Source organism: Malus sylvestris, chromosome 2, assembly GCF_916048215.2.
Source record: "Malus sylvestris chromosome 2, drMalSylv7.2, whole genome shotgun sequence".
Lineage (NCBI taxonomy): Eukaryota > Viridiplantae > Streptophyta > Magnoliopsida > Rosales > Rosaceae > Malus > Malus sylvestris.
The window spans coordinates 37,768,725-37,795,350 of NC_062261.1; the positions used below are offsets into that span (position 1 = coordinate 37,768,725).

Consider the following 26,626-nt stretch of genomic DNA (forward strand, 5'->3'; position numbering starts at 1 on the left):
GTGTCAATGTCAGAATGAAACTAGAAACTCTCTTCTATAAATAGAGATCATTCTCTTACAATATTTCCTAATGTCATTTGTACTAAATCATTCGCTTATACTGACTAAAGGAGAGCTTGAACCTATGTACTTGTGTAAACCCTTCACAATTAATGAGAACTCCTCTACTCCGTGGACGTAGCCAATTTGGGTGAACCACATACATCTTGTGTTTGCTTCCCTGTCTCTATCCATTTACATACTTATCCACACTAGTGACCGGAGCAATCTAGCAAATGTCACAAACTTAACATTTTCTGTTGTACCAAAGTCCTCACTGATTTTGTGCATCAACAAAATATATAGAAATTGTACATAAATTGGTTAAAATTGTTTGTTTCAAAATCCCAAATTGAATTATCTACGCTTTATTTATTGTTGTAGTAGTTTCCAAGGATTGGAATCTGGCCTGCAGAAATATTTTATGAATTATAAAAATTAAAATGCACTTCCCTGGTTTGATATATTTAGGTGAGCTCTGAGGCTGATAATGATTTAGCTGTATATGGATTTACTTTTGTTGTGCTGTGTTGCTTTAAAGTTTTGGTTGGGTGCTATCAGTGAAGATGCCTTCTATGCTGCTTTAGGGACTTTATTGATGCAAGTATGTTATTGTATTCTTTTCGTAGTATATTATCTTTAATGAAGTAGTTAGGCTTGAGAACTGATATTCTAATGTTCTGGATGGTATTTGACTTAGACATAGGATTCTCGCCAAATCCTCTTTGTGAGGATCCAGAGATCCTTTTTATGAGGATTCGAAAATCTTATTTGTGAGGATTCAGGTATATCGTACGGTCAATTTTCATCATGTGTTATTTGTGTTCAATTTTAAATAATATAATTTAAAATAATTTTTTATCACACAATATATGATAAAATAATAAAACTAAAGAATCTCCGAGATCCTCGTAAAGAAAATCCGGCAAGATCCTCTTTCTTTTGACTTAAGTGTCAGTTAAAACAAGCTAAATATAAAGGACAAGGATTGTATCCCCTCCCACTTCCGGTGCCCTTCCATGCCCTCCTATTTGTGTGGTCACGGTTAAGCCACGTCAACATTTTATATTACTATTTATTTTTGTCTTATTATCTCTATAAAAAAACAATATAAAATGTTGACGTGGCTTAACCGTGACCACACAAAATAGGAGGGCACGAAAGGGCACCGAAAGTGGGAAGGCATACAATCCTTGTCCAAATATAAAAGTAGATGTAAATACTTTTCCGCAACCCCCTTCCCCCTCTCCTCCTTCACCTCCCTACTCTCTCTCCTTTTTACTTTTCGGTTTGTCAGATTTCTGTTTTGATGCATGGAAATCATTTCAATTGATACTTAAGTCCTCGAGTCAATGCAGGGCTGTTAAGAAAGAAGAAATTTTTCATTGTGATCGGAACATAGATAATACATTACATATTTATATTTAAGTGATGAAAAATCGTATTTTTTAAGTTATTAACTTTTTAACACACATATCCTACCATTTATAGTGACACATAATGTACCATCCCGTATTCCGATCAAATTAAAAAATCTCTTCCAAAGAAGTTCAAAAAGCATTAAAAAAGTAAACAGAGCTATCATTTCATCAATTTATGTGTATTTGATCATTCATTTTGAAATACTCTGCCTTATCTTAAAGTGCCAATAGTTAAAATATTTATAGGAATGCAATTTATTTTTAAAACAATTCAGAAGCATGCTATAAGACAACTTGGCTCTTCAGTTCACCATCTTCTTGGACGTCACACAACCTTAACGGATACAACTCCGAATTGATGCTTCATCTTTTTCTACTCAAATCGCTAGGCGGATTTCTTAATTTTAAGAATTATTTTCTGCAGTTTTTCTACAGATCCTCTTCTATTCTGTTTTGTTCGACAATTTTCCTCTTATTTGGGCTGCCTTTTTTCTTTGAGAAATACTCAGAGATATGACAATTATTTAATTTTGCAGCAAAAATATGACATTTCGAATATGCACAGCATGCATATGCCATGCAAAACAATCGGATAGAAATAAAAAATTTCTTACATCTTGAACTAACTCAATTGCCCTCGTAAATAAATAAGTTATTTCCTCTAATTTTCTGATTTCTTTCCCTATCTCTCTCCCCCTCCTCTCTCTTTTCTCACTTTATCCCTCACGCACGCTCTCCCCCTTCTCACTGTGCACACACGATGCACAGTCATTCTAACCAACACCGTCCAAATCGAAGCCACCACTAATTTCATCTCGTCCTCACGAGTCCAAAACATCTAACCTTGTCACGAATCTCATCCCCAGATTGTTGGAATCAAAACTCAAGCAGGCTGTGAGTTTTCGGCCATTTTCTGGCAACATGGCAAACAATCAAGGCTCGAGACCACTATTACTGGACTCGCATCGAGGGTGGGAACAAAGCCCAGTCATTAAACGTTGGTGTTTTGTTAGATAATTTTTTCAGGATTTGCTCACTGTATGTACACAACATACACATGATATTCTCACAAATATGAACCAATCTAAAAATCCAAAGCTCACAAATCTAAAGCCAACCCAAAAATCTAGAGCTCACATCTCTCTCTTCCAAATCAGAAAAATGACGTCATCACTTGTCTATATACACTATATGCACACCACATGCACATTATATATACAATGCACGCATATGATATGATGTTCGTTGTCGTTGTTTCATGGACAAACATGACACTTAACGTCCTTTAAGCTTTTTCTTGATTTTATTTTTCGCTAAGGCCAACTAGGTTGTGGTCATACTTGCTAAATTTGGAGGCACAACATACGTGCAGTATAACTAGTGAACATTCCCGCTTCTCATATTAAGATGTAGCCATGCACTTGGAAAAAAATTTCACAAATTTCTGCAATTGGACACTTGAACCAAAAATTGTTCCATCCCAGTTTTGTAGCACTTCAAAACCTGAAATTTATTCCACAACCCATAGGCCCCAACATGAAACACAAACCCAATTAGTATTAATTCATCCTACAAAACTCATTTATTCCATAAATCATTGATGAAGGAATTTGGAATTAAACACCCTACCTTACTATGCATGCTGAAACTTTAGTTGTTGGAAAAAATGGAACTTTCCAGCTAAACATAAACTATGGTACAAAACTCAGCTTACTCTTCTCATCTCTCTTTGGACTTCCCTCTCTTCAAAATCAGAGCTCAGAGATCTGAGCTCAACCCAGAAATCCAGAGCTCACATAGCTCGCTCAGCATCCATCTCTTCCAAATGAGAAAAGTGATGCAATGGGCTTCTAAATTTTAGTATTTATGTGGGTATTTTAGTAATTTTGGTTTTGTGCATGGTGTACATGGCTTGTGTATAGCCGGTTTGTCCTATTTTAGTCTCAAGATTAAGAAATTGTCCCATTTTGAAATATTTCCCTTTTTCTTTTGGGTTTTCAGTTGTGGATTATTTTTGCTTCTTCAACTATCGAGGCCTCCATCTTCGAAAGAGGCATTTATCTAATTTCTCTCATTTATTTACTCAATTCCACTTTTGAATTTGATTCTTCACTATTGGTAATCTTCAATTTTTTTTTTGAATTTGCAAAAATAAATTACCAAATGGAAATAAATACACACGCATAAAGGTATGAAACATAATCCTTTTAGATTTCTTAGATCATTAGGGAGTACATTCATCATAGCCGTAGTAGTTTACTAAAACATACACACGCATGCATGTTCTAGATCATTCTGTCCCCGTGTCCCGTGATGGTGTACATAAAACATATACGTAGAATTCTCATTTGATTTCTAAAAGTGGATGAATTGTCAACGAAGTTGGAAATAGAACAATTTAATGCAACTAGAATATTTTCTTTTTTATTAGTCAGTCAATGCAGTGAGCTATGCCTTTTCTATTCACATAATGGTAAAAAAAAAAAGAAAGACAGAAAAGAAAGAAAAGAAAAGAAAATTAAATGAAAAGAAAATTGGCTCCTGCCTTTCATCCTGGCAACAGACAGAAGAGCATCCGATGATCAGTCATTACTGGGCATATTCAGCTCGTCAGGTCCAGAAACCTGAAGCGGATTCCTCGGAGTTTGAGGATTTCTTGATCCCATTTCAGGTATCTTCGTTTCAGCTTTCATTCCTCTGCACGACTTCATGTGTGAGTGCAATTTTTCTGGCTTAAACAGCTTCCTGCACTGCCTGCATTAACATTAAGTCTTTCGAATTTTAATCACTTGTTTAGATTCTGCAGTTTTAGTTTGTGCATTCTTGGTCACCAAGTTTTATGAATGCCAACATTGACCACATTCACTTTTTGGCCAACTTGTTGTGTTCATCCATTTATGGGGGAGTTTGTAAACTTATGGGCACACGCTTCTTTTACTAATATGATTTGGTATATTAATTTAACTTGAGGGCATAATTTTTAATTATCAACGAACACTCTCTCTACCCACGGAGCCAGCGCCAGCTGTAGTATTGGTTGATTTGATGTAAGCCAATGAGACTAGTTGATGCACAAAATCAGTGAGGACATTAGTACAACGGAAAGTGTTAAGTTTGTGACCTTCGCTAGATTGCTCCGGTTACTAATGTGGATAAGTATGTAAATGGATAGAGACAGGGAAGTAAACACAAGATGTACATGATTCACCCAGATTGGCTACGTCCACGGAGTAGAGGAGTTCTCATTAATTGTGAAGGGCTTACACAAGTACATAGGTTCAAGCTCTCCTTTAGTGAATACTAGTGTATGATTTAGTACAAATGACATTAGGAAATATTGTGAGAGAATGATCTCTTATTTATAGAAGAGAGTTTCTAGTTTCATTCCGACATTGACACGTGTCGTGTTATGATTGGCTTTTGATGTTGACACGTGTCGCGCTATGATTGGCTTCTGATGTCGACACGTGGCTATGATTGGCCTCCTGGTTGGAGGGAAACTCTTCTGGGTCCTTGACGGTATAACGATGACTGGTGCTCAGTGGTTTCGGGATTGGTCAAGTATGGTACAAACAGTGCTCCCCTAAGTTCCCGAGTGAGGGAAGCTCCTCGGTTGGGGACTTGCCAGATCCAAGCTATTGAGTAATCATGAAACTTCTAAGTACCGAAGTGTGGTATCATTTTCACTTGCCTTATCTGTCTTATATGTAGATGTGGCATCTTCTCTGAAAGTACTTTTCCTCCATCCAAGGGTGGTATCTCTAACCGATGAAGATGCACACGGTAATGTATCAATTTCACTTGAAGCTTACTTGTAGTTTCGAGCTTTGTCAAGTGCGATACAAACCCTATAGTAGGAGTCCCCCAAGTCGCCGAGCTAAGAGATTTGCCGAAGGAGGTAACAGACCAGGTAAACAATCAAACTTCCAAGTAAGCAACCTGGATCAGAGGTTCAACTTCGGCTTCCGGTTGATTGTTCTTCTTCTCTTTGTGTCGTAAACAGCAACAAGTATAAGGAGAAGCAAATGGAGAATAGATGATATGAGATACTTTTGCTTTTGAAGAAGTAACTTTCCATATGCTTATTCTTGAACTGGGCTAGAGGGTTTTCTGGTTTCTTCCAGAGTATAAGGCAGACTCAAGAATTTGAGGGTCAAAACAAATCCATCAAATCTAGAGTATGTTCGACCCTGATGATATGGGATACTTTTGTTGTTGACAAAGTAGTGGATGTATCGGCACATGTTCTGTTACGCTTGTCTCCACATGCTTCCTTGTATCCTTCTCACTTGCCTTATCTGTTCCTCAGGCAGATGTGGTATCTTCTCTGGAAGCATAAGACGTTGAAGGCAATGCCAGGTAAGTAATTAGGCAAGGGGTTCCAGGCAGTCAATTCCTGACTAGAAGCTTGATTCCAAGTACTGACTGATTGCTCTCTTTCTCCTTGTCTTACAGGTAAGAACAAGGCTAAAGGAAAAGACAGGGAAAAAGCATGATATGGGATACTCTTGCTTTTAACCCTGATGATATGAGATACTCTTGCTCTGGTGTGACTTGTGTGCAGAGGTATTATCGGGAGGAAAATAGGATGAGTATTTCGAAAGACTCTGCTAAGAGTTCCCTCTCGGATGTGAAGAAAAGTTAAGCATTTTTTTTTATTTGTAGGTCTGCCTGGCTGTGGAGGATGGAGGTCAACATATATAGGAGTCTCCCTAACAACAAGTAGTAATGATATTCATTTACCCTTCTTGGTTATAGCAATGTAGTGGGAGCTGCAAGCTTCACGTGTTTTAACTTTGTCAGAGCACTTTGAAAAAGTGGTCTGTGGTATCTGGAAAGCTAATGTTGCGTGTGAAGATTGCAGACAAACTTTATCCAAGGAAATATGACTCTCGAAGTTTGGAGAACGGTGCCTCTTCAGTTTTCAAACAAGTAATCCTATCGGGTATCTGGCTCTCAAGATTCAGAGAACGGTGCCTTTTCAATTTCTAAGAAAGCAATCCTGTTGGGAGTTTAACTCTTGAAATTCGGATAGCAATGTCTCTTTGATTTTTGAGAAAGTAATCATGTTGGGAGTCTGGCTCTCGAGATTCGGAGGGCAGTGCCTCTTCGATTTTTGAGCACGTAATCCTGTTAGGAGTCTGGCTCTCGAGATTCGGAGAGCGGTGCCTCTTCGATTTTTGAGAAAACAATCTTTTTGGGAGTCTGACTCTTGAGATTCGGATAGCAGTGTCTTTTCGATTTTTGAGAAAGTAATCCTGTTAGGAGTCTAGTTCTCGAGATTTGGAGGGAGGTGCCTTTTCGATTTTTGAGCAAGCAATCTGATGCGTAAAATAACTAAACACACAAATTAACCCTCTTTTTGACAATTGTAGTATAGATGTAAGTAGGGTATCGTTCTAGGCCGGGGATTAGGAGGGATTGCTAATCTATTCTAACTTAATTTAAAAATATTAAACAAGACTCAAGGACACAAAACTAGGCTAAAAACTCTAATAACTCGAAACACACTTAGAATGACTCAAAATAATGAAAACAATCAAATTAGACACTAGGAACTGAAATGGACGGAAATTGAATTAAAAGACTAACAACAATGAAAACTAACTAAATAATATAATTTAATAATGGGGGGGTTTGGTTTTGACGAGAAGTAAATTAAACTTAAATAAATTACAGAATTGACAAAAGCATGAAATTAAGGTGAAAGGATAGGTGACGGACTAGCTAGAGGGTTCTTCTCCACACATGACACATATGCAACCTAAATTGATTTTCAGTTGTTCTTTCAATAAATTGTAAATCTCAATACTTCAGATTAACCGTGAACAGCACTTTTTTAATCTTCAAGTTTTCCTTAAGTTATTGAATTGGACGGAAAAACGCATACAACAATTCAAAACATTCTTCAAAAGTCCCCTACGTGAAAAGCACAATAAAGATACAATCAAAGATCATTAAACTTTGTGAAAACTATAAGCATTGACGAGGCATTCGTAACTATGAAAAGCATGATACTCTTGCCAAGAATTCACTTAACACGATTGTGGATAACAACCTTCACTACTCATAAGTTCATAACGATTAGGTGAAATTCACTTATATTCTAGCATCAAATTCATGCATGTAAATTAAGTATGCATTCTTAATCGACATACAAAAATAAGTTATCAATCAAGCAGTTAAGCAAATTAAATCACAACTCAGAAATCACAACTGAAGGTAATCAATTCATATTACAAATATATTCATGGCTTTGAATTAACCTCTAGCCAAAATAAATTTAGTTACACATTATTAAAACAGAAATAAAATATAAATTTGGAAAGATTTAACCGAAAGATTGAGTGAAGCCTCTGCTTTTGTGCTACTGCTGCCGTGCTTCCGTCAGCCTCTGTCAATCTCTCTCTGCCTATCTCTCCTCTCCGAGGCTCACGCTGCGCAAGGCAGCTTGCTGATTCTTCTCTCTTTTCTGCTCCTCGTCAGTCTCTCTCACTAAATTTTCTGCTGTCCTTAAAACCCCCCATGCCCCCATCTACTTGCTGTTTTTATTTATTTCTTTATTTGACTTTTCTTCTATTGCCAACCTGTGCTTTGCTGTATTTGTTGCCTTTCAGACAAAACCAAAGGGCAGCCTTAATCATTCATCATGATTATTCATCATGATTTTATGCTTTATGCTCTTCTTTGTCATCTTTGTCTGCTTTTCAATTCCAATCTGCAAGTTGTCGTCAGCTAGACCTTCCCTTACTCAAATGCCCATAACTTCTTCTAGAAAAATAATATTAACAATCCGCAAAGTGTTCTAGAAAATAGACATCTGTAGCTTTCCAAGCATATAAAGCTCATTCTCTAATTCATTCTGAATTGCTCGCAACTTACTCCCAAAGTCAGATGATCTACACAGGCAGTTTTGACGAATTTATTACATAAAATTTCACTTGTTCTATTTTTATTTTCTTTGCATAACAAATCCTATAAACAAAAAAATAACGTAAATAGCTCAAAAATATAAGGAACTAACTAAGAAAAGACGAGTGAATTCGAAGTAAAAATATATATAAATATGATCCGATCAAATACCCCCACACTTAACTTTTGCTAGTCCTCGAGCAAAACAAAGAAAACAAGAACAAGAAGTAACAAGAAAAACATTAGCTTCCCCCTATGTGACCCTCTTAGAATTTCATTCGAGAACACAAATCAACAAGAACCATAGCTGGCACCAAACAAGCTAATCCAAGTTCATCTTCCTTATTCAAATATTAGCAGTAATCTTTAAATCATCCTTGAAGTGTAGTGTGTGAGATAGCCATGCTAATGCAATTTCAAGTTTTTTATATTTTTAAAATCATCATATGCAAACTAGCAACCTTCTCACGAGATATACACTCAATCACACATGTGTTTAGTTTTAATGTGTTTCGCTCAAAGAATCAAATGTGAAATTTCTACCATAAGCTTGCATAAAGATCTCATCTCCACAATCATAATTACAAAACTTAAATCAAGAGAACTTTTATTGGATGTAATGAGGTTTAGGGAAAGGGTTATTGAAATGAAAGAATAGGTAAACACAAGTTCCAAGCTACATTGCAAACGATTCTTTTCTTTAGATTTATAAGAACTCAACCTTTCCAACGATTCTTTTAGCACCTCCAACCACACCCTTAAATTGAAACTTGAACAACTTTTTATTTTCTTTGTGTACAATCTTTCTTTTTCTTTTTCTTTTCTTTTCTTTTCTCTTTTTTTTTTTTTTTTTTAAATACAAACATGAAATACCCCCACACTTATTCTTTTGCCAAACACCTTCAAAGTACTTCATAAACGTTTCTCATAAGACAATCTCGCATTGCTCGCTTGGAAAGGGTAAGGAAAAAATGTTTCAGGTATAAGGGTAGACATATCTGGTGATAAGAAATAAAAGGCTCAACATACACGACTCAAATTGGCAATCTAATGATATCATTTTTCTTTGGGAAACATGGTTATTTGGGCCATAGTGGTAAACCTAATGCCTCTATCATTTCCAAATTCATGCAATCAATGACAAACATTTCGAAAGATCGTTACGCAAGTTCTAGAGATGTATCTCACATAAGTTCATCACACATGAAAGAATAGGAGTGTATGAAAAATGCACACACTTTCAATAGGCTCAAAAACTCACATAGGATATATATGGTCACTAAATTCACATATGAAGCTTTAATTCATACTTTAGTTTCACATTAACAAGGCTATGTGCATTTGGTTTTTCAAAGATGGTCAAACATGTACAAAACTAACAAGAGAATTAGGAATTTCACAAAACGCATGTTAACTAAGTTCTTGATGATCATGGTTCAAATTTTATCCAATTATATCATTGGGTCGGGAAACTAACAAAAATCTAATTCAAAACAATAGGGGAAACAAGACAATATTTTTGGATTTTTAAATTCTCCGATTTATTTATTTATTTATTTATTTTTTAAAGAAAACAAAACTAATAGAGAAAACAAAAAGCAACAATACAGAAACAAATGAAACCAGTTCGTAGTCGAAGGTACAAAAAATTTCAATTTGGTCATTTTTTATACTCTTTACCCCCAAACTTAAACTGGACATTGTCCCCAATGTCAGAAAACACTATAATGCAAATAAAAATAAAATAAATAAATAATAAGAAACAAAATAAAGCAATTAGACTGAAAACTTCCCTAGTTTGTAGTAAAATCAAGCGATGACCCCCCAAGCTAAAATTCTGCAATCAACTTCAAGGGCGGAAATAACCAAAAGTTCCTGCAAAGAAAAGAAATAATTCAGTTAAGTAACGCAAGAAAATGTAAAAAACAAACGAAAAATTGAAAATCACGATAAAAGACAATGAATAGAACTAATAAGTGATCATTGGTCGTGCTTGTTGACTTTCCACAGCTTTCCTCTTGAACGGGGTGACACTTAGCTTTTTACTTGCAAGTGATGATTTGATGATATTGTACGGCGAGACTTTTCTCTTTGGCGATGTTGCAATTCCTTATTTGTTCTCCAAGCAGATGTGGCAGCTTCTCTAGTTCTTCAACTCAGACTCCTTATGCTGGGTTGATTGTGCAAGCTGCATTCTTCTCTGCTTGTTTCTTCTGCACGGCGGGCAGGCACGAGGGAGAGGTGTTGGTCTGTTTCTTTTTTCAATCTTTCCAAGTGCCCACCTCTTGCTTTCTTTCTCCTTGTCCCTAGTTGAGGATGAATCAGCACGTTGTCTCCACATGCTTCGAGAGGTATCATCTTCACTTCCCTTATACGTGAGAGACGAAGCGGAAGCATAAGATGATGAGTACTCGAGAGCAGGTGCTGGCTGGAGAAAGGACAGGGAGAAAGCATGATATGAGATACTCGTGCTCTCAACCTTTATGATATGAAATACTTGTGCTCTAGATGGGTTGTTTGCAGGGGTATCCCAGGGGATGAAAAATACAGAGTGACTTGAGAGGGTTTGTTGGAAAGCCATTTCAGAGATGAAGAAGTGCTGAGATGGTGTTCCTTTGCTGTGGAAGGCGAAGGTAGATACTTATAGGACTTTTCTTCACAACCGGAACTATTCCCTCACTCATTGTCGGCAGCCAGTGGATGGATGAATAGTACAAATTACGCGTTTTCTGACAAAGCTGCCCGTAATTTCCGCAAAGCTGCCAGTTGCATGTGACGAGTGACGACACGTCTGGACAAATTGATCTTTTGAAATCCGGGGTTCCGCTCGTGGTTTCTGAGTAAGCCCAACTTTTAAGAAATGAAACGCCTCTTTTGAGAAAAGAATCCGACTTTTGAGAAAGGAGCCCCGACTCTTCGATTTGCGAGATGACGCCTCTTCGATTTCTGAGGAGCGCCTCTTTGATTTCTTCTTTTTATAGAGGCGTTAATTTTGTTCCACAACACACTTGAGCTCCCTCTTGTAAACACTCCCTTCTTGCATTTTTTTTTTTATTCTTGATCAGTCCGACTCTCTTCTTTCTTCACCACCTCTGAAAAATGTCTGGCCCTTCCGACCGTCGTTTTGACTTGAACCTTGATGAAGGAGCAGCCCCTCCTTCTCCAGACAACATATGGCGCCCGTCCCTCATATCCCCTACTGGTCCTCTTACCGTTGGGGATTCGGTGATGAAAAATGACATGACCGCTGCGGTGGTGGCCCGGAACCTTGTTACCCCCAGAGATAACAGATTGCTCGCTAGACGGTCTGATGAATTGGCGGTTAAGGAGTCTCTGGCTCTTAGCGTGTAGTGTGCGGGTTCTGTGTCCAACATGGCCCAACGCCTATTTGCTCGAACCCGTCACGTTGAATCGTTGGTGGCTGAAATACAGAGTCTCAAAGAGGAGATTAGAGGACTCAAGCATGAAAATAAACAATTGCACAAGCTTGCACACAATTATGCCACAAATATGAAGAGGAAAATTGACCAGCTGCAGGAAACTGATGGTCATATTTTACTTGATCACCGGAGGTTTGTGGGTTTGTTCCAACCGCATCTTCCTTCGTCTTCTGGGGCGGCACCGCGTAGTGAAGCTCCAACTGATCAACCTCCGATACCTCCTCCTTCCGTGGCCCCGCCGACTGCTGAAGCTCCGCCGACTACTGAAGCACCACCTAACCAATGAATGCTATTAGTTTACACATCATTGTAAAATATTTTTACTTTAATGTTTTTTTTTTTTTTTTTTTTAAATATGTAAATTAATGTAAAAAGACTTTGTTTAACCTTCCCCCACACTTAAACTAAATAACACAAACTCACAGAAATCAACCAAATAACACAACTAACTAAACAAAACAAAATGAAAGCAGTAAAGATAAGGGTGTAAGTTGAATGCTTGGGTTGCCTCCCAAGAAGTGCTTGCTTTAACGTCCGCAGTCGGACGAATCTTTCCTTTAAACTCCCCTCGGCTCCAACGCATGGAATTTATCTTTTAATGGGAGGTGATACTTGAAATTATTCGGCAATGGTTTAAATTCAAGAGTGGGTGCCTGAATCATCAAAATCAGAAACATGTTAGTATAAATTAAAATTAAAATTGGAGAAGATGGCTTACTTTCTTTTTCCGACACAAACTCAATGACAAACACCACATCTTTGAACATTTCCGGGACTTTGAACTTGGCCAGGTTTACTATGATGGTTGTGGCTTGTCCCGTGTCATCAAACTCAACTGCTTTGGGCTTGATTGTCTCATGCACAGCCTCTTGGATGTATTCTTGATATGCTTCAACCACTTCATTTTCTTGAATCCCTTTTCTTGGTGTGCAAGGTTCTTTGAACGTTTCAATACCATCGGGAACTTGTTTTGGTGCACCAAGAATTGGGATATCACTTTGCACCTTTGGAAGAGCTTCCACAATGTCTTTTTCACTCTCTTTGATATTTGGAATCAAAAACCTGCAAGGACAAAAGACATTCGGTGGAATAATGTTAGAATGAAGTGAATTTAGAACTTCCTCACCTGAGTTGGATGACATAGGGATTTGAGGAGCTTGCAGCAAGAATTCTTCTAAACTGCCCAGGTCGTCCTCCTCCTCTTCTGCTTGCAGCAGCAATTCATCCATGTTCGGGCTGTGTTTGGATGGTTCTGGGACAGCTTCATCCTTCATGTCACCTTCCAAAGTGATGGCTTCATCGATTTCACTTTCTGCCTTTGAATTTGCAATGTTTGAGTTGGAAAGTTCACTTTGATCTCGAATCTGTGCCATGAATTCCACAATCTGCCCAACTTGCATATCCAATTCGTCCACTCTTTTGACTCGGTCTTGCATCTCCTGGTTTTGATTTTCTACTCCCTGATTCAAAGAGGTGAGTAACTTATTAAGTGTATCATTATTCAAGGACGTACCTGAATTGAATTGGGCTGATTGTTGTGGTGGCTGTGACGGTTCATATGGCCACTGATAGAACTCTTCCGATGGCGGCAATTGTTCTTCTTTTTGTGAACCCTGTGTCAAAGAAATTAGTCCTTCAAGAATTTCATTATAATTCACGGGCATACTTTGATTTGATTGGAATTGTTGTGGGGGATGCTGTGGTGGCTGCATAGGTTTTGAATAAAACTCGTCTTGCTGCCAATATCCACCTTGTTGAAATTGTTGAGGTTCATCCCACATATAATCTGAATTACCTCTCCAATCTGAATTGCAAGCGTTGGAAAACATGTTGCCCCTTGATTGGTTATGGCCTTGATATCCCCAAACATCTTCATTTGCAGAAAATTGAGGACTTTGATATCCTTGCCCATAGGGCACATCAAGTGTAGGGACACTTGGCATTGTGGTCCGTTCGGCATTATGAGTCAATTGAGCAGTGAGCTGTGCCAATTGAGCTTGAATGGTCGCAAGTGCCATGTCTTGCTCCATTTGTACCTAAAATCAAAGAAAGAAAAATAAATCAAATATCAAAAGTAAAATACACAAACACCAATATAAACATAAACAAAAACAAAAATAAAGGGATTAGCAAAGTTGCTAATCCCCGGCAACGGCGCCAAAATTTTGATGCGAATAATATAAGCACACAAAATTTACCCTCTTTTTGACAATTGTAGTATAGATGTAAGTAGGGTATCGTTCTAGGCCGGGGATTAGGAGGGATTGCTAATCTATTCTAACTTAATTTAAAAATATTAAACAAGACTCAAGGACACAAAACTAGGCTAAAAACTCTAATAACTCGAAACACACTTAGAATGACTCAAAATAATGAAAACAATCAAATTAAACACTAGGAACTGAAATGGACGGAAATTGAATTAAAAGACTAACAACAATGAAAACTAACTAAATAATATAATTTAATAATGGGGGGGTTTGGTTTTGACGAGAAGTAAATTAAACTTAAATAAATTACAGAATTGACAAAAGCATGAAATTAAGGTGAAAGGATAGGTGACGGACTAGCTAGAGGGTTCTTATCCACACATGACACATATGCAACCTAAATTGATTTTCAGTTGTTCTTTCAATAAATTGTAAATCTCAATACTTCAGATTAACCGTGAACAGCACTTTTTTAATCTTCAAGTTTTCCTTAAGTTATTGAATTGGACGGAAAAACGCATACAACAATTCAAAACATTCTTCAAAAGTCCCCTACGTGAAAAGCACAATAGAGATACAATCAAAGATCATTAAACTTTGTGAAAACTATAAGCATTGACGAGGCATTCGTAACTATGAAAAGCATGATACTCTTGCCAAGAATTCACTTAACACGATTGTGGATAACAACCTTCACTACTCATAAGTTCATAACGATTAGGTGAAATTCACTTATATTCTAGCATCAAATTCATGCATGTAAATTAAGTATGCATTCTTAATCGACATACAAAAATAAGTTATCAATCAAGCAGTTAAGCAAATTAAATCACAACTCAGAAATCACAACTGAAGGTAATCAATTCATATTACAAATATATTCATGGCTTTGAATTAACCTCTAGCCAAAATAAATTTAGTTACACATTATTAAAACAGAAATAAAATATAAATTTGGAAAGATTTAACCGAAAGATTGAGTGAAGCCTCTGCTTCTGTGCTACTGCTGCCGTGCTTCCGTCAGCCTCTGTCAATCTCTCTCTGCCTATCTCTCCTCTCCGAGGCTCACGCTGCGCAAGGCAGCTTGCTGATTCTTCTCTCGTTTCTGCTCCTCGTCAGTCTCTCTCACTAAATTTTCTGCTGTCCTTAAAACCCCCCATGCCCCCATCTACTTGCTGTTTTTATTTATTTCTTTATTTGACTTTTCTTCTATTGCCAACCTGTGCTTTGCTGTATTTGTTGCCTTTCAGACAAAACCAAAGGGCAGCCTTAATCATTCATCATGATTATTCATCATGATTTTATGCTTTATGCTCTTCTTTGTCATCTTTGTCTGCTTTTCAATTCCAATCTGCAAGTTGTCGTCAGCTAGACCTTCCCTTACTCAAATGCCCATAACTTCTTCTAGAAAAATAATATTAACAATCCACGAAGTTTTCTAGAAAATAGACATCTGTAGCTTTCCAAGCATATAAGGCTCATTCTCTAATTCATTCTGAACGGCTCGCAACTTACTCCCAAAGTCAGCTGATCTACACAGGCATTTTTGACGAATTTATTACATAAAATTTCACTTGTTCTATTTTTATTTTCTTTGCATAACAAATCCTATAAACACAAAAATAACGTAAATAGCTCAAAAATATAAGGAACTAACTAAGAAAAGACGAGTGAATTCGAAGTAAAAATATATATAAATATGATCCGATCACAATCTTGTTGGGAGTGTTTTCTCAAATGCGAGTAAAGGTTGGACATTTTTGCCAGTCTGCCTTGCCACAGAGCACGGAGGTTGACACATATTGGGACTTTGTAGTTATCAAGCAGTGGTGTTGTTCCTTTACCCTTGTGGGTAATAGTAGGGTAGCTAGACCTTCAAAATTTATGTGTCTAAACTTTGTTAGAGATCTTTGGCAAAGTTATCTGTGGTACTCAAGGAGCTGATGTTGCGTGTGGAAAGTGGTGCCTCTTCGGAATCCGGAGAGTGGTGCCTCTTCGATTTTTGAACCAACGGCCCTGTTGCCCTTTCTTTTATAAGGGCACCAATTGTGTGCAAGATGTACATTCAGAGAGTTATTACTTGTAGGAATTTTCCCCTTACTTCAGAGATTTATTGCACCTCATTTCTCCTTCATCATTTCTGAGAATGTCTGGCCCATCCGACCGTCATTTTAACTTGAACTTTGGTAAAGAGGCAGCCATGCCTTCTCAAGACAACATATGGCGCCCATCCTTCTTATCCCCTACTGGTCCTTTTACCATTGGGGACTCTATGATGAAGAATGATATGACCACTGAGGTGGTGGCCAAGAACCTTCTCACTCTCAAAGATAACAGACTACTTTCCAAACGGTCTGATAAGTTGGCTGTTAAGGATTCTCTGGTTCTCAGTGTTCAGTGTGCAGGTTCTGCGTCTAATATGGCCCAACGCCTATTTGCTCGAACCTGCCAAGTTGAATCATTTGCGGCTGAAGTGATAAGTCTCAAACAGAATATCAGATGGCTCAAACATGAGAATAAACAGTTGCACAGGCTCGCACATGACTATGCTACGAACAAGAAGAGGAAGCTCGACCAGCTGCAGGAATCTGATGGTCAGATTTTACTTGATCATCAGAGATTTGTGGGTTTGTTCCAAAGGCATTTATTGCCTTCGTCTTCTGGGGCTGTACCGCGTAATGAAGCTCCAAATGATCAACCTTCGGTGCCTCCTCCTTCTGGGGTTCTGCCTAGTACTGAGGCTTCGAAGAATCACCCTCTGGTGCCTCCTCTTTCTGGGGCTCTGCCGACTGTTGAGACTTCTTCTGAGCAGCCTTTGTGAAGACTCCCTCTTGTTTATTTATTTTGATTCATGTATATGTACTTATTTGTAACTTATCGGAGATATAAATAAACAAGCTTTGCTTCATTTCAACGTATTGTGTTAAATACACCAAGGCCTTCTTCACTAAGTTCTTTGAATTTTTTCCTTTTGTTGAATCTTGTATATTGAAGCTTTGTGAGTGAAGCATGTAGGTTGAGGTAGTGCTCCCTTAATTTCCCGAGTGAGGAAAACTTCTCGGCTGGAGACTTGAAAAATATCCAAGTCACTGAGTGGTCGTGAGACTTCCGAGTATCAATGTGCAGTAGCATATGGTAAGAGTCCCCCAAGTCTCCGGTCGAGGGAGTTGACGAATGAGGTGTCTTGCTAGTAGCTAAGTTTCCAAAGTAACAAAACATCACCATTTTCCTTTCTAAGTGGTAGCCAAAAACTCCTTATTCATATATATTTGTTATGAAAGTTGTTAGGCCCAAAGAAGAGGAAGCTTAGGCAATTTTTTTTTTTTTTTTTTTTTTTAATTTTCGAATTTTCGAAATTTTGAATTTTTTAAAATATATATTAAGCTTTATAGGTGAAGCTTTGTAGGTGAAGCTTTGTTGGGTACCATGAATTGATTTTGCTTCACACTATCTTGATCAAGATAGTGTGAAGCTTTTGTAGGTGAAACTTTTGTGTTGAAGCTTTGTAGGTGAAGCTTTTGTAGGTGAAGCTTTTGTGGGTGAAGCTTTTGTAGGTGAAGCTTTTGTGGGTGAAGCTTTTGTAGGTGAAGCTTTTGTAGTGGGTGAAGCTTTTGTGGGTAAAACTTTTGTGGTAGGTGACCCTTTTGTTGGTGAAGCTTTTATGGGTAAAGCTTTTGTAGGTGAAGCTATTGTGGGTGAAGTTTTTGTAGGTGAAGCTTTGGAGTTGAAGCTTTGTAGGTGAAGCTATTGTGGGTGAAGTTTTTGTAGGTGAAGCTTTGGAGTTGAAGCTTTGTAGGTGAAGCTATTGTGGGTGAAGTTTTTGTAGGTGAAGCTTTGGAGTTGAAGCTTTGTAGGTGAAGCTTTGGAGTTGAAGTTTTTGTTGGGTACCATGAATTGATTTTGCTTCACACTATCTTGATCAAGATAGTGTGAAGCTTTTGAGAATTTGTAGTTGTCTTCCATTGATGAAGCTTTTGTTGGTGAAACTTTGTTGGGTACCACAAATTGATTTTGCTTCACACTATCTTGATCAAGATAGTGTGAAACTTTTGAGAATTTGTAGTTGTCCTCCATTGATGATGCTTTGTTGAATTTCCCTTTTTTTTTTTTTAGGAAACTAGAAATTTGAAAATGTGGGAGAGACAACATATACAAATTTTGCTTCCACACTGTTGAGCAAAAGATTGTGATAGAAGCCACACCTTGTAGTAGTCGAAGGTTTGGTTGAACCATATAAATTGAATTTGCTTCGAACAGTCTTGAATTTGCCTCGAAGGTTTGAGAATTGTAGTTGCCCTTCATTGATAAAGCTTTTGTTGGCACCATAAATTGGTTTTGCTTCACACTATCTTGATTAAGAGTGTGTGAAGCTTTTGAGAATTGTGGTTGCCCTCTATTGATGACGCTTTTGTTGGCACCATAAATTGGTTTTGTTTCACACTGTCTTGATCAAGAGTGTGTGAAGCTTTTAAGAATTGTGGTTGAACTCCTTTGATGAAGCTTTTGTTGACACCATAAATTGGTTTTGCTTCATAATGTCTTGATCAAGAGTGTGTGAAGTTTTTGAGAATTGTGGTTGCCCTCCATTGATAAAGCTCTTGTTGGCACCATAAATTGGTTTTGCTTCACACTATCTTGATCAAGAGTGTGTGAAGCTTTTGAGAATTATGGTTGAACTCCTTTGATGAAAATTTTGTTGGCACCATAAATTGGTTTTGCTTCACACTGTCTTGATCAAGAGTGTGTGAAGCTTTTGAGAATTGTGGTTGCCCTTCATCGATGAAGCTCTTGTTGGCACCATAAATTGGTTTTACTTCACACTGTCTTGATTACGAGTGTGTGAAGCTTTTGAGAATTGTGGTTGCCCTCCATTGATGAAGCTTTTGTTGGCACTATAAATTGGTTTTGCTTCACACTATCTTGATCAAGAGTGTGTGAAGCTTTTGAGAATTGTGGTTGCCCTTCATCGATGAAGCTCTTGTTGGCACCATAAATTGGTTTTGCTTCACACTATCTTGATCAAGAGTGTGTGAAGCTTTTGAGAATTGTGGTTGCCCTCCATTGATGAAGCTTTTGTTGGCACTATAAATTGGTTTTGCTTCACACTGTCTTGATCAAGAGTGTGTGAAGCTTTTGGGAATTTTGGTTGAACTCTTATGATGAAGCTCTTGTTGGCACCATAAATTGGTTTTGCTTCACACTGTCTTGATCAAGAGTGTGAAGCTTTCTACGAGTTGTAGTGTTTGCATTGTTATAGAGGGGAAATGTCTGAAGCAGATGCAAGAGGTCTGAATAGCTTGATTTTCGTATGCCATGCACTGAAGTTGTTGTTGGCTTGCAATAAGACTTTGTTAGTGACTATAACTCTTGTTGGGCATAAGTGCTTCCCTAGTTTAGTTGTCAAGCTTGCGGGTTTTTGATTATTTGTGAATGCTAGGAGTTCACATGTACAAGTTGTACCACTCGTCTTCTGGTAGGTGGAATGAATGGTGAGTTGCTTTCATCACTTGGCTGGTGTACAAGTTGTACCACTCATCTTCTGGTAGGTGGAATGAATGGTGAGTTGCTTTCATCACTTGGTTGGTGGTATGAAAGTGAGTTCCTTCATCACCTTTCATCACATTTCATCACCTGGTTGGTGGCACGAGGATGAGTTCCTTCTTCACCTGGTTGGTGGCATGAATGACAAGTTGCCAAATGATATTAGAGTACGAGTTGTACATTTCATCACCTGGTTGGTGGCATGAAGAAGAGTACAGGTTGTACATTTCATCACCTGGTTGATGGCATGAAGATGAGTTCCTTCTTCACCTGGTTGGTGGCATGAGTGGCAAGTTGCTAAATGATATTAGAGTACGGGTTGTACATTTCATCACCTAGTTAGTGGCATAAAGGAGAGTATAGGTTGTACATTTCATCACCTGGTTGGTGGCATGAAGGAGAGCACGAGTTGTATATTTCACCACCTGGTTGGTGGCATGAAGATGAGTTCCTTCATCACCTGGTTGGTGGCATGAAAATGAGTTCCTTCTTCACCTGGTTAGTGGCATGAGTGGCAAGTTGCCAAATGATATTAAAGTACTGGTTGTACATTTCATCACCTGGTTGGTGGCATGAAGGAGAGTACAGGTTGTACATTTCATCACCTGGTTTGTGGCATGAAGATGAGTTCCTTCTTCACCTGGTTGGTGGCATGAGTGGCAAGTTGCCAAATGATATTAGAGTACGGGTTGTACATTTCATCACCTGGTTGGTGGCATGAAGATGAGTTCCTTCATCACCTGGTTGGTGGCATGAAGATGAGTTCCTTCTTCACCTGGTTGGTGGCATGAGTGGCATGTTGCCAAATGATATTAGAGTACTAGTTGTACATTTCATCACCTAGTTTGTGGCATGAAGAAGAGTATGGGTTGTATATTTCATCACCTGGTTGGTGGCATGAAGATGAGTTCCTTCTTCACATTTCAACACCTGGTTGGTAAGAATAAAGGCAAAGTGTCGAGGCATATTGTAGCAAGTGTCGAAGACACAAAGTATGTTGAACCCTTTCGAAACACAGTTGACTTATGTATGGATGTGTTGGAATGTATAATGTTTATGTATTAATGTATTGGAATGTATGATGTTTATGTATGAATGTGTTGGAATGTATAATGTTTATGTTGATTGATATGAGTAATGCTTATGAATGTTTTGCTATGCATAAAGGGATCCATGCTTTTGATATGTGAATCATGTTGGTTGTAACACTTAGTATCACATACTTTGTGTCAAAGTACGCATGTTGAAGCTCTGAGTTGGAGTGCTAGGAACGCAAAAGACTCAGAAGAAGTTGAAGGGTAGGTCAGCGTAGACTAAGTGTTCCAGTGCTAGGAACGCAAAAGACTCAGAAGAAGTTGTCTGAATTCCCTCTTCTTTAAATATTTGCCAAATGGCTTGTGTGACAACAGATTTCAAGCGGTTGAGAGTCAAAACATTTGTAATGTGTATGCCTTCTTATAATAGCATTTCCTTCAGTACCTAGTCCTCTACTTTGAAAGAGTGAGACTTGGCCTCATAGTCATAATAATCGACGGTATATTCACCCCTGGTTGTCTTGATATGAACTTTTATCCCTCTTGTTGTAATGGGCTTGCTGAGAGTAAAAATCCTTCTTCTTACCAAGAGACAGATACATTTGGTGACTTAGTGAATAGCTAAATGAGGCAGGAGATGATGCAATGGGTGTCTGAATGGCCAATATCTCCTCACTTGGTAGAACTTGACTTCCACTTCCCACTTGTTGATAGGGGTTAACCATATGGAGGTTCCCTTGGTATGTCCTTGCTTCGGCGGAGGCGTGGTTGTAAGAATGTGCCATCACCTTAGAGTAAGTCTTCCAAGTGTTGGCGTTGATCATGTACTTGAAGAAACAATCACGTAGGCCTGCCGTGAAGGCCTTGAGGGCGGTCTTGTCATCTGCCTCAACGCAACGAGAATACTCATGGATGAAGCGACCAGCATACTCTCGTAATGACTCGTTCAGCTTCTGGCGAATAGTGTACAAGTCATCTGCAGAATGCAAGTGATCGGTCTGGAAGATGTGTTAAGACATAAACAGTTTTCTCAATTCCTCAAATGAGTCTATTGTCTCAGGTGGAAGACAACAATACCAGTTTAGAGCTCCGCCAGAGAGGGTGGAGGGGAAGAGAAGACATTGCTCTTCATTGGTGTGCATCTGATATGTCATGGTGGACTCAAAGAGGTTAAGGTGTTCAATTGGGTCCTCCCTTCCAGTATAGAGTTGTAAACCAAGCTTTTGTTTTGTCTTCGCTTGAAGGGGGGTGTCGAGGATCCTTCTTGTGAGAGGGCCAGGCTTGGGTTGGTTCTAGTCAGGTATTTTGGCCTGACGTTCGGCCTTCAACTTGTTTACTTCCTCAAGGAGTTGTAGGACAAGGGGTCCTGAGTGGAGTCATGTGCCACTGGAATTTTCTTTCGTAAGTCTCCATCGTCTATTGGAAGTAGGAAAGTTTGAGCAAAGGTGTGTGGTTTTTTCTTGGACTCGCCGTACTGACTTATAGGGCGAGTCTGTTGGAATACCTTAGAGTTTCCCGTACCTTCATGTTCCTCTGGGACCTGTCGTTCCTTACCTAGATTGGCAGCGGCATGGGTCGTAGGAGGGGACCGAGTCTTTCAGAAACCTTTGGGTCATTGATCTTTGAGCATATGTGGAGGGGATTCTCTCGACGTTACTTTAGGAAGTCTCGGCAGTCACGATAAACGGCTTTCCATCCTTCCAACCCTTCTGTGTGTTCCTCCACTTCTTTTACTTCGGGTCGAAGCATCTGGGTTGAGAAAAGTCTCATGTTGATCAATGTTTTGATGATTAGGTTGCTCCTCATCAGGGATACCCATGTTGAAGGGAGGTGACCCTCCGTGTTGGGGGGCACCCAGATGATGGTTGATGTTCACAGGGGCAATGAGCTCGCGTGTTTAAATACGCCTAGTTTTGTGGAGCGTCTCAAATAGCTTCTCATACTGCTCCTGGAGGACCTCATTCTTCATTGCTATCTTGTTGTTCTAGGCTTCTAGCTCATCGACTTTAGCTTGAAGAGCAACCCTCTATCCTTCCTTCTTTCGTTGCTTCGCACTAGGTGCAAAAGGGGTGTCATTCTGTGTGTTGTGGCTTCCTTTGCTCCCCATGTTGGAGAGGGATGCCTAGTCAAAATAGAGTGTACGAATGGTGGAAACCAGCTTGGCAAAGCTGAAGAGAGTGGGAATAAGTGTCATTCCCACAGACAGCGCCAAATATTGATGCACAAAATCAGCGAGGACTTTGGTACAACAGAAAGTGTTAAGTTTGTGACCTTCGCTAGATTGCTCCGGTCACTAGTGTGGATAAGTATGTAAATGGATAGAGACAGGAAGCAAACACAAGATGTACGTGGTTCACCGAGATTGGTTACGTCTACGGAGTAGAGGAGTTCTCATTAATTGTGAAGGGCTTACACAAGTACATAGGTTCAAGCACTCCTTTAGTGAGTACTAGTGAATGATTTGGTACAAATGACATTAGGAAATATTGTGAGAGAATGATCTCTTATTTATAGAAGAGAGTTTCTAGTTTCATTCTGACATTGACACGTGTCGTGTTGTGATTGGCTTTTGATGTTGACACGTGTCGCACTATGATTGGCTTCTGATGTCAACACGTGTCGCGCTGTGATTGACCTCCTAGTTTGAGGGAAACTCTTCTAGGTCCTTGATGGTATAACATTGACTTGTGCTCAGTAGCTTCGGAATTGGTCAAGTATGGTACAAACAAGACTGAATCCTAATTTGACCTGAGAGACTCCCTAGTTGGTACTTGATTGGAAGAAAAACACTGCAGGCCTTGTACTACTGAAACTAATGTGGTTTGATTGTTATTTATAATTTAGTTCATGTGAGCCGGTAAGCCATTACCTAACCTAATTCAAAATTGACTTCAGTTGGATTTGGCAGAGTAGGGGATCCCATCAAATTATCAATGTATGCAATAAGGGAGGGAGTAGGGATAGTCACTTACGAGCAATGCGGCCGACCAATGGTTCTGTAAGCAGCAGAAGCCGCTTTTTGGCCACTGAACTCGCGCTCCTTTTGCTGCTTAGTCGCATCTTTCTCTCCATCAGAGCTTTTCCCGCAGCATCAAATCCAAACACAAGCAAAGCCAAATGCATATGTGTATTAGTTGTCTTTCTTTTGTCATCATTATAGTATATGCACGTCATGTGCATACATACGTACATTGATTCATTTTTAATAAGACTTTTTCTCATGAATTGAATTGGATTGAATGATTACAAATTTACAATTCATTCATACGTACCTACTAGCAGTGTGGGGTTGCTGCGGCAGCTGCTGTGGATTCTGGCAAGTCCCAGAAACTCCGGCAGACCTACCTGCCAACTTGTGATCTCCTTTAGAAATACGATGATCAGCCATGATCATGGCTTGGCTGCTGTTAGACTTGCAGGAATATGTTTTATTAGCTGGATTCAACATGACTACAACGGCGTCATTTGTGTTGACAACACCACAAGTAATCAAATTGCGGAACATGTTGGAAGATGCACTTGAATTTCTCTTAGTAGTATCATTTGCCAGCCGCGTCTGCTGAGGCGGTGAAAGTGAATAAGAGGAAGAAAAAGAAGACGGAGTTGTAGAAGAAGCCAATTCTTTGGCGTTTTTGTCCTTGTTAATAACCTTCTTCAATAAAAAGCTGGAATAGAAAGAAAAGCTTTCTGACTTGTGAATGTTAGCTTCTGAGTGGTTGTGTCGTTGTCATCCTCCTTGGGGTTTCATCGAATCCATCGAAATCCATCGAATCCATCGGTCAAAGTGGACCTCTGTGATTCTTGGCTCATTTCAGGGGATATTTTTGTTTGGATATCCATATTCTTCTTGGGATAAAAATGTTTGTGTAGTTGAAAGGAGGCCTCTTGTATAGAATAGGGTGGCTCAACCTCATCTTTAATCAGGCAACTACTCTTTTCGGCGTAGGATTTCAGAGGATAATCTGTTGCATGCAAATACAATTGACAACAAAATTAGGGTGGCCACAAAGGATTCTAAGTATAAATATATACGAAATTAATTGAAATTAGCCACTAGTATTACGGTCTAGTAGTATTCCTATAAATGAAAGGTCTTAGGTTCAAATCTCGCCAAAGGCGAATTTGCACCAATTTATTGCTAACCCATTGTAAGGCTAAGCTCATCCCCTCTCCTAAGTGTAGATAATATCGATTGTTCAAAAAAGAAAAATTGAAATTAACCCAAACCCTAACCCCACAACATATAATTAAGTTGCCCAGAAAGGATTCCAGGCCTTTAAGGGAATAAATTTTTTTTGAAACTCGATGTAGAATGGGTCTCACAGCTAATTCCTATTTTTTGAAAAAAAAAATAAGAACCCCTTATCTAAAAGGGCTGCGATTATATATACCAAAAACGAAAGGGATGATCTCGGATCCTTTGAGGACGTATTCATTATCGGAGATTGGTGTGATGAGGTCTTCGTCCAGGCAAGTATTGCCAAACATAACCCGTCCCTCCTGCACGCATGCGCGCATGTGTCGTTCCATCCACATGAAAAGATGAAATTGAAATAGTACATGCCAACTGGCTGGCTCTTGGCCTAATTAATTAGAAGTATATTGGAAACTGTCTCAAGTACTCGATCAAGATCGATCGATAGATCAATCATACCTCTTGCAAGACCCAGCGAAGCCCTCCAGCACGTCCTTTCCTCATAAATCCGCAAGCCACCTCTTAACGTCTTTTAATAATAGGAACCATCATCATTAGTTGACTAACTAATCAATAGGTGTATGATTAAAACTAAACAATAGGTGTATGATTCTCTTTAAATACGATATAGAGAGTTGGAGGAGGAAGGTTAAGAAAAAACAAAAGATTGAGTCAAACCTGTTTGTCAATATGCAGAATAATTTGAGAAGCGGTAGTCAGGATAACCAGCATAGTCTGAAAACAAAGCAACACGAGCCACCAATGGAGGGGAATCATGCCATACTAAAGTTGGAGAAGACAAGCCCATGTTAGCAAAATTGTCCGCAACAACATTTCCTTCGTGATATATATGAGAGGTGTAGAAAGTCATATTCCGAATGCAATCCAAACAAATAGACCATTGCGTACAAAGAGGAAAAAGAGGATCAAAATCAGTCGATTGGAGAGCAGAAAGAACACTAGAAGAGTCACTTTCCAACCAAAAACAATGTATACCCTGCTGATATGCAAACTTTACACCAATAATAATTGTTGAAAATTCTACAAAAAAAAAAAGAGTTGCAATGACCAATCCCTTGGTAGAAGCCACCAAGAAATTGGCCATGACAATCCTTGAAAACTCCTCCACTAGAAGCAGGACTGGGATTTCCTTTGGACAAACCATTTGTATTAAGTTTAATCCAAGGAAACCAAGGAGAAGACCAAAGCACAAGAAGAATAATTGGCACCTTGCGAGGGATAGGCTAGATCCCCAAAGAAGAAATTATACGAGTGTCAAAACCTTGAAAATAGCTAGGAATAAACTTTCCATCATAAATGATCCTAGAATTGATAGACATGCAAAGACGACAAAAATAGATTGGGCGACCCTAAAAAATAAACTTATTTCGAGCTTTCCAAATAGCCGAAATAGTAGAAAGACCTGCAAAAATCCAGAGATTGTGCAACTGTTGGGAAAAGGGCTTACATACGTAGGCATCCAAAAAACAATCAGAGAATCTGAAAAAGACAAAGAGGTACCAAACTTGTTACCAAAATCGTTGATTGATTTAATATGTATAGATGACTAAATGATCTCCAAATTGAGTGATTTCTCACAAATCTGATCTTTAGATGATGATAAAGAGAGTGAACGGTTCTATGTTGTTCAAATGATAAAAATTCGTCAATCGTAAGTGGGGAGACTCATAAGAAAACACACGCATTATCCTATAATTTATAGTGATCTTTTGATATAGGTGCCTTAGTTTTGAATTTTCTAGATCAAACATCTATACCTTTTAGTGATTTGATTAAACTTTTTTTTGTCATAATTTTTGTGCTATATGCACAT

At 38.7% G+C, this 26,626-nt stretch overlaps 1 protein-coding gene across 1 annotated transcript; it reads right to left on the reverse strand.

The window, feature by feature from the left end:
• Positions 1 to 3,930: 3,930 nt before the first annotated feature.
• On the reverse strand, positions 3,931 to 25,115 carry LOC126603766 (protein SOSEKI 1-like). The gene is made up of 5 exons (XM_050270727.1): positions 24,989 to 25,115; positions 24,507 to 24,559; positions 23,870 to 24,246; positions 23,570 to 23,674; positions 3,931 to 4,214 (listed from the first exon to the last, which is right to left on the reverse strand). The coding sequence occupies exons 1-5, from the start codon at positions 25,113 to 25,115 to the stop codon at positions 4,043 to 4,045; spliced, it is 834 nt and encodes a 277-aa protein (XP_050126684.1). The 3' UTR covers positions 3,931 to 4,042.
• Between the last annotated feature and the right edge of the window lie 1,511 nt (positions 25,116 to 26,626).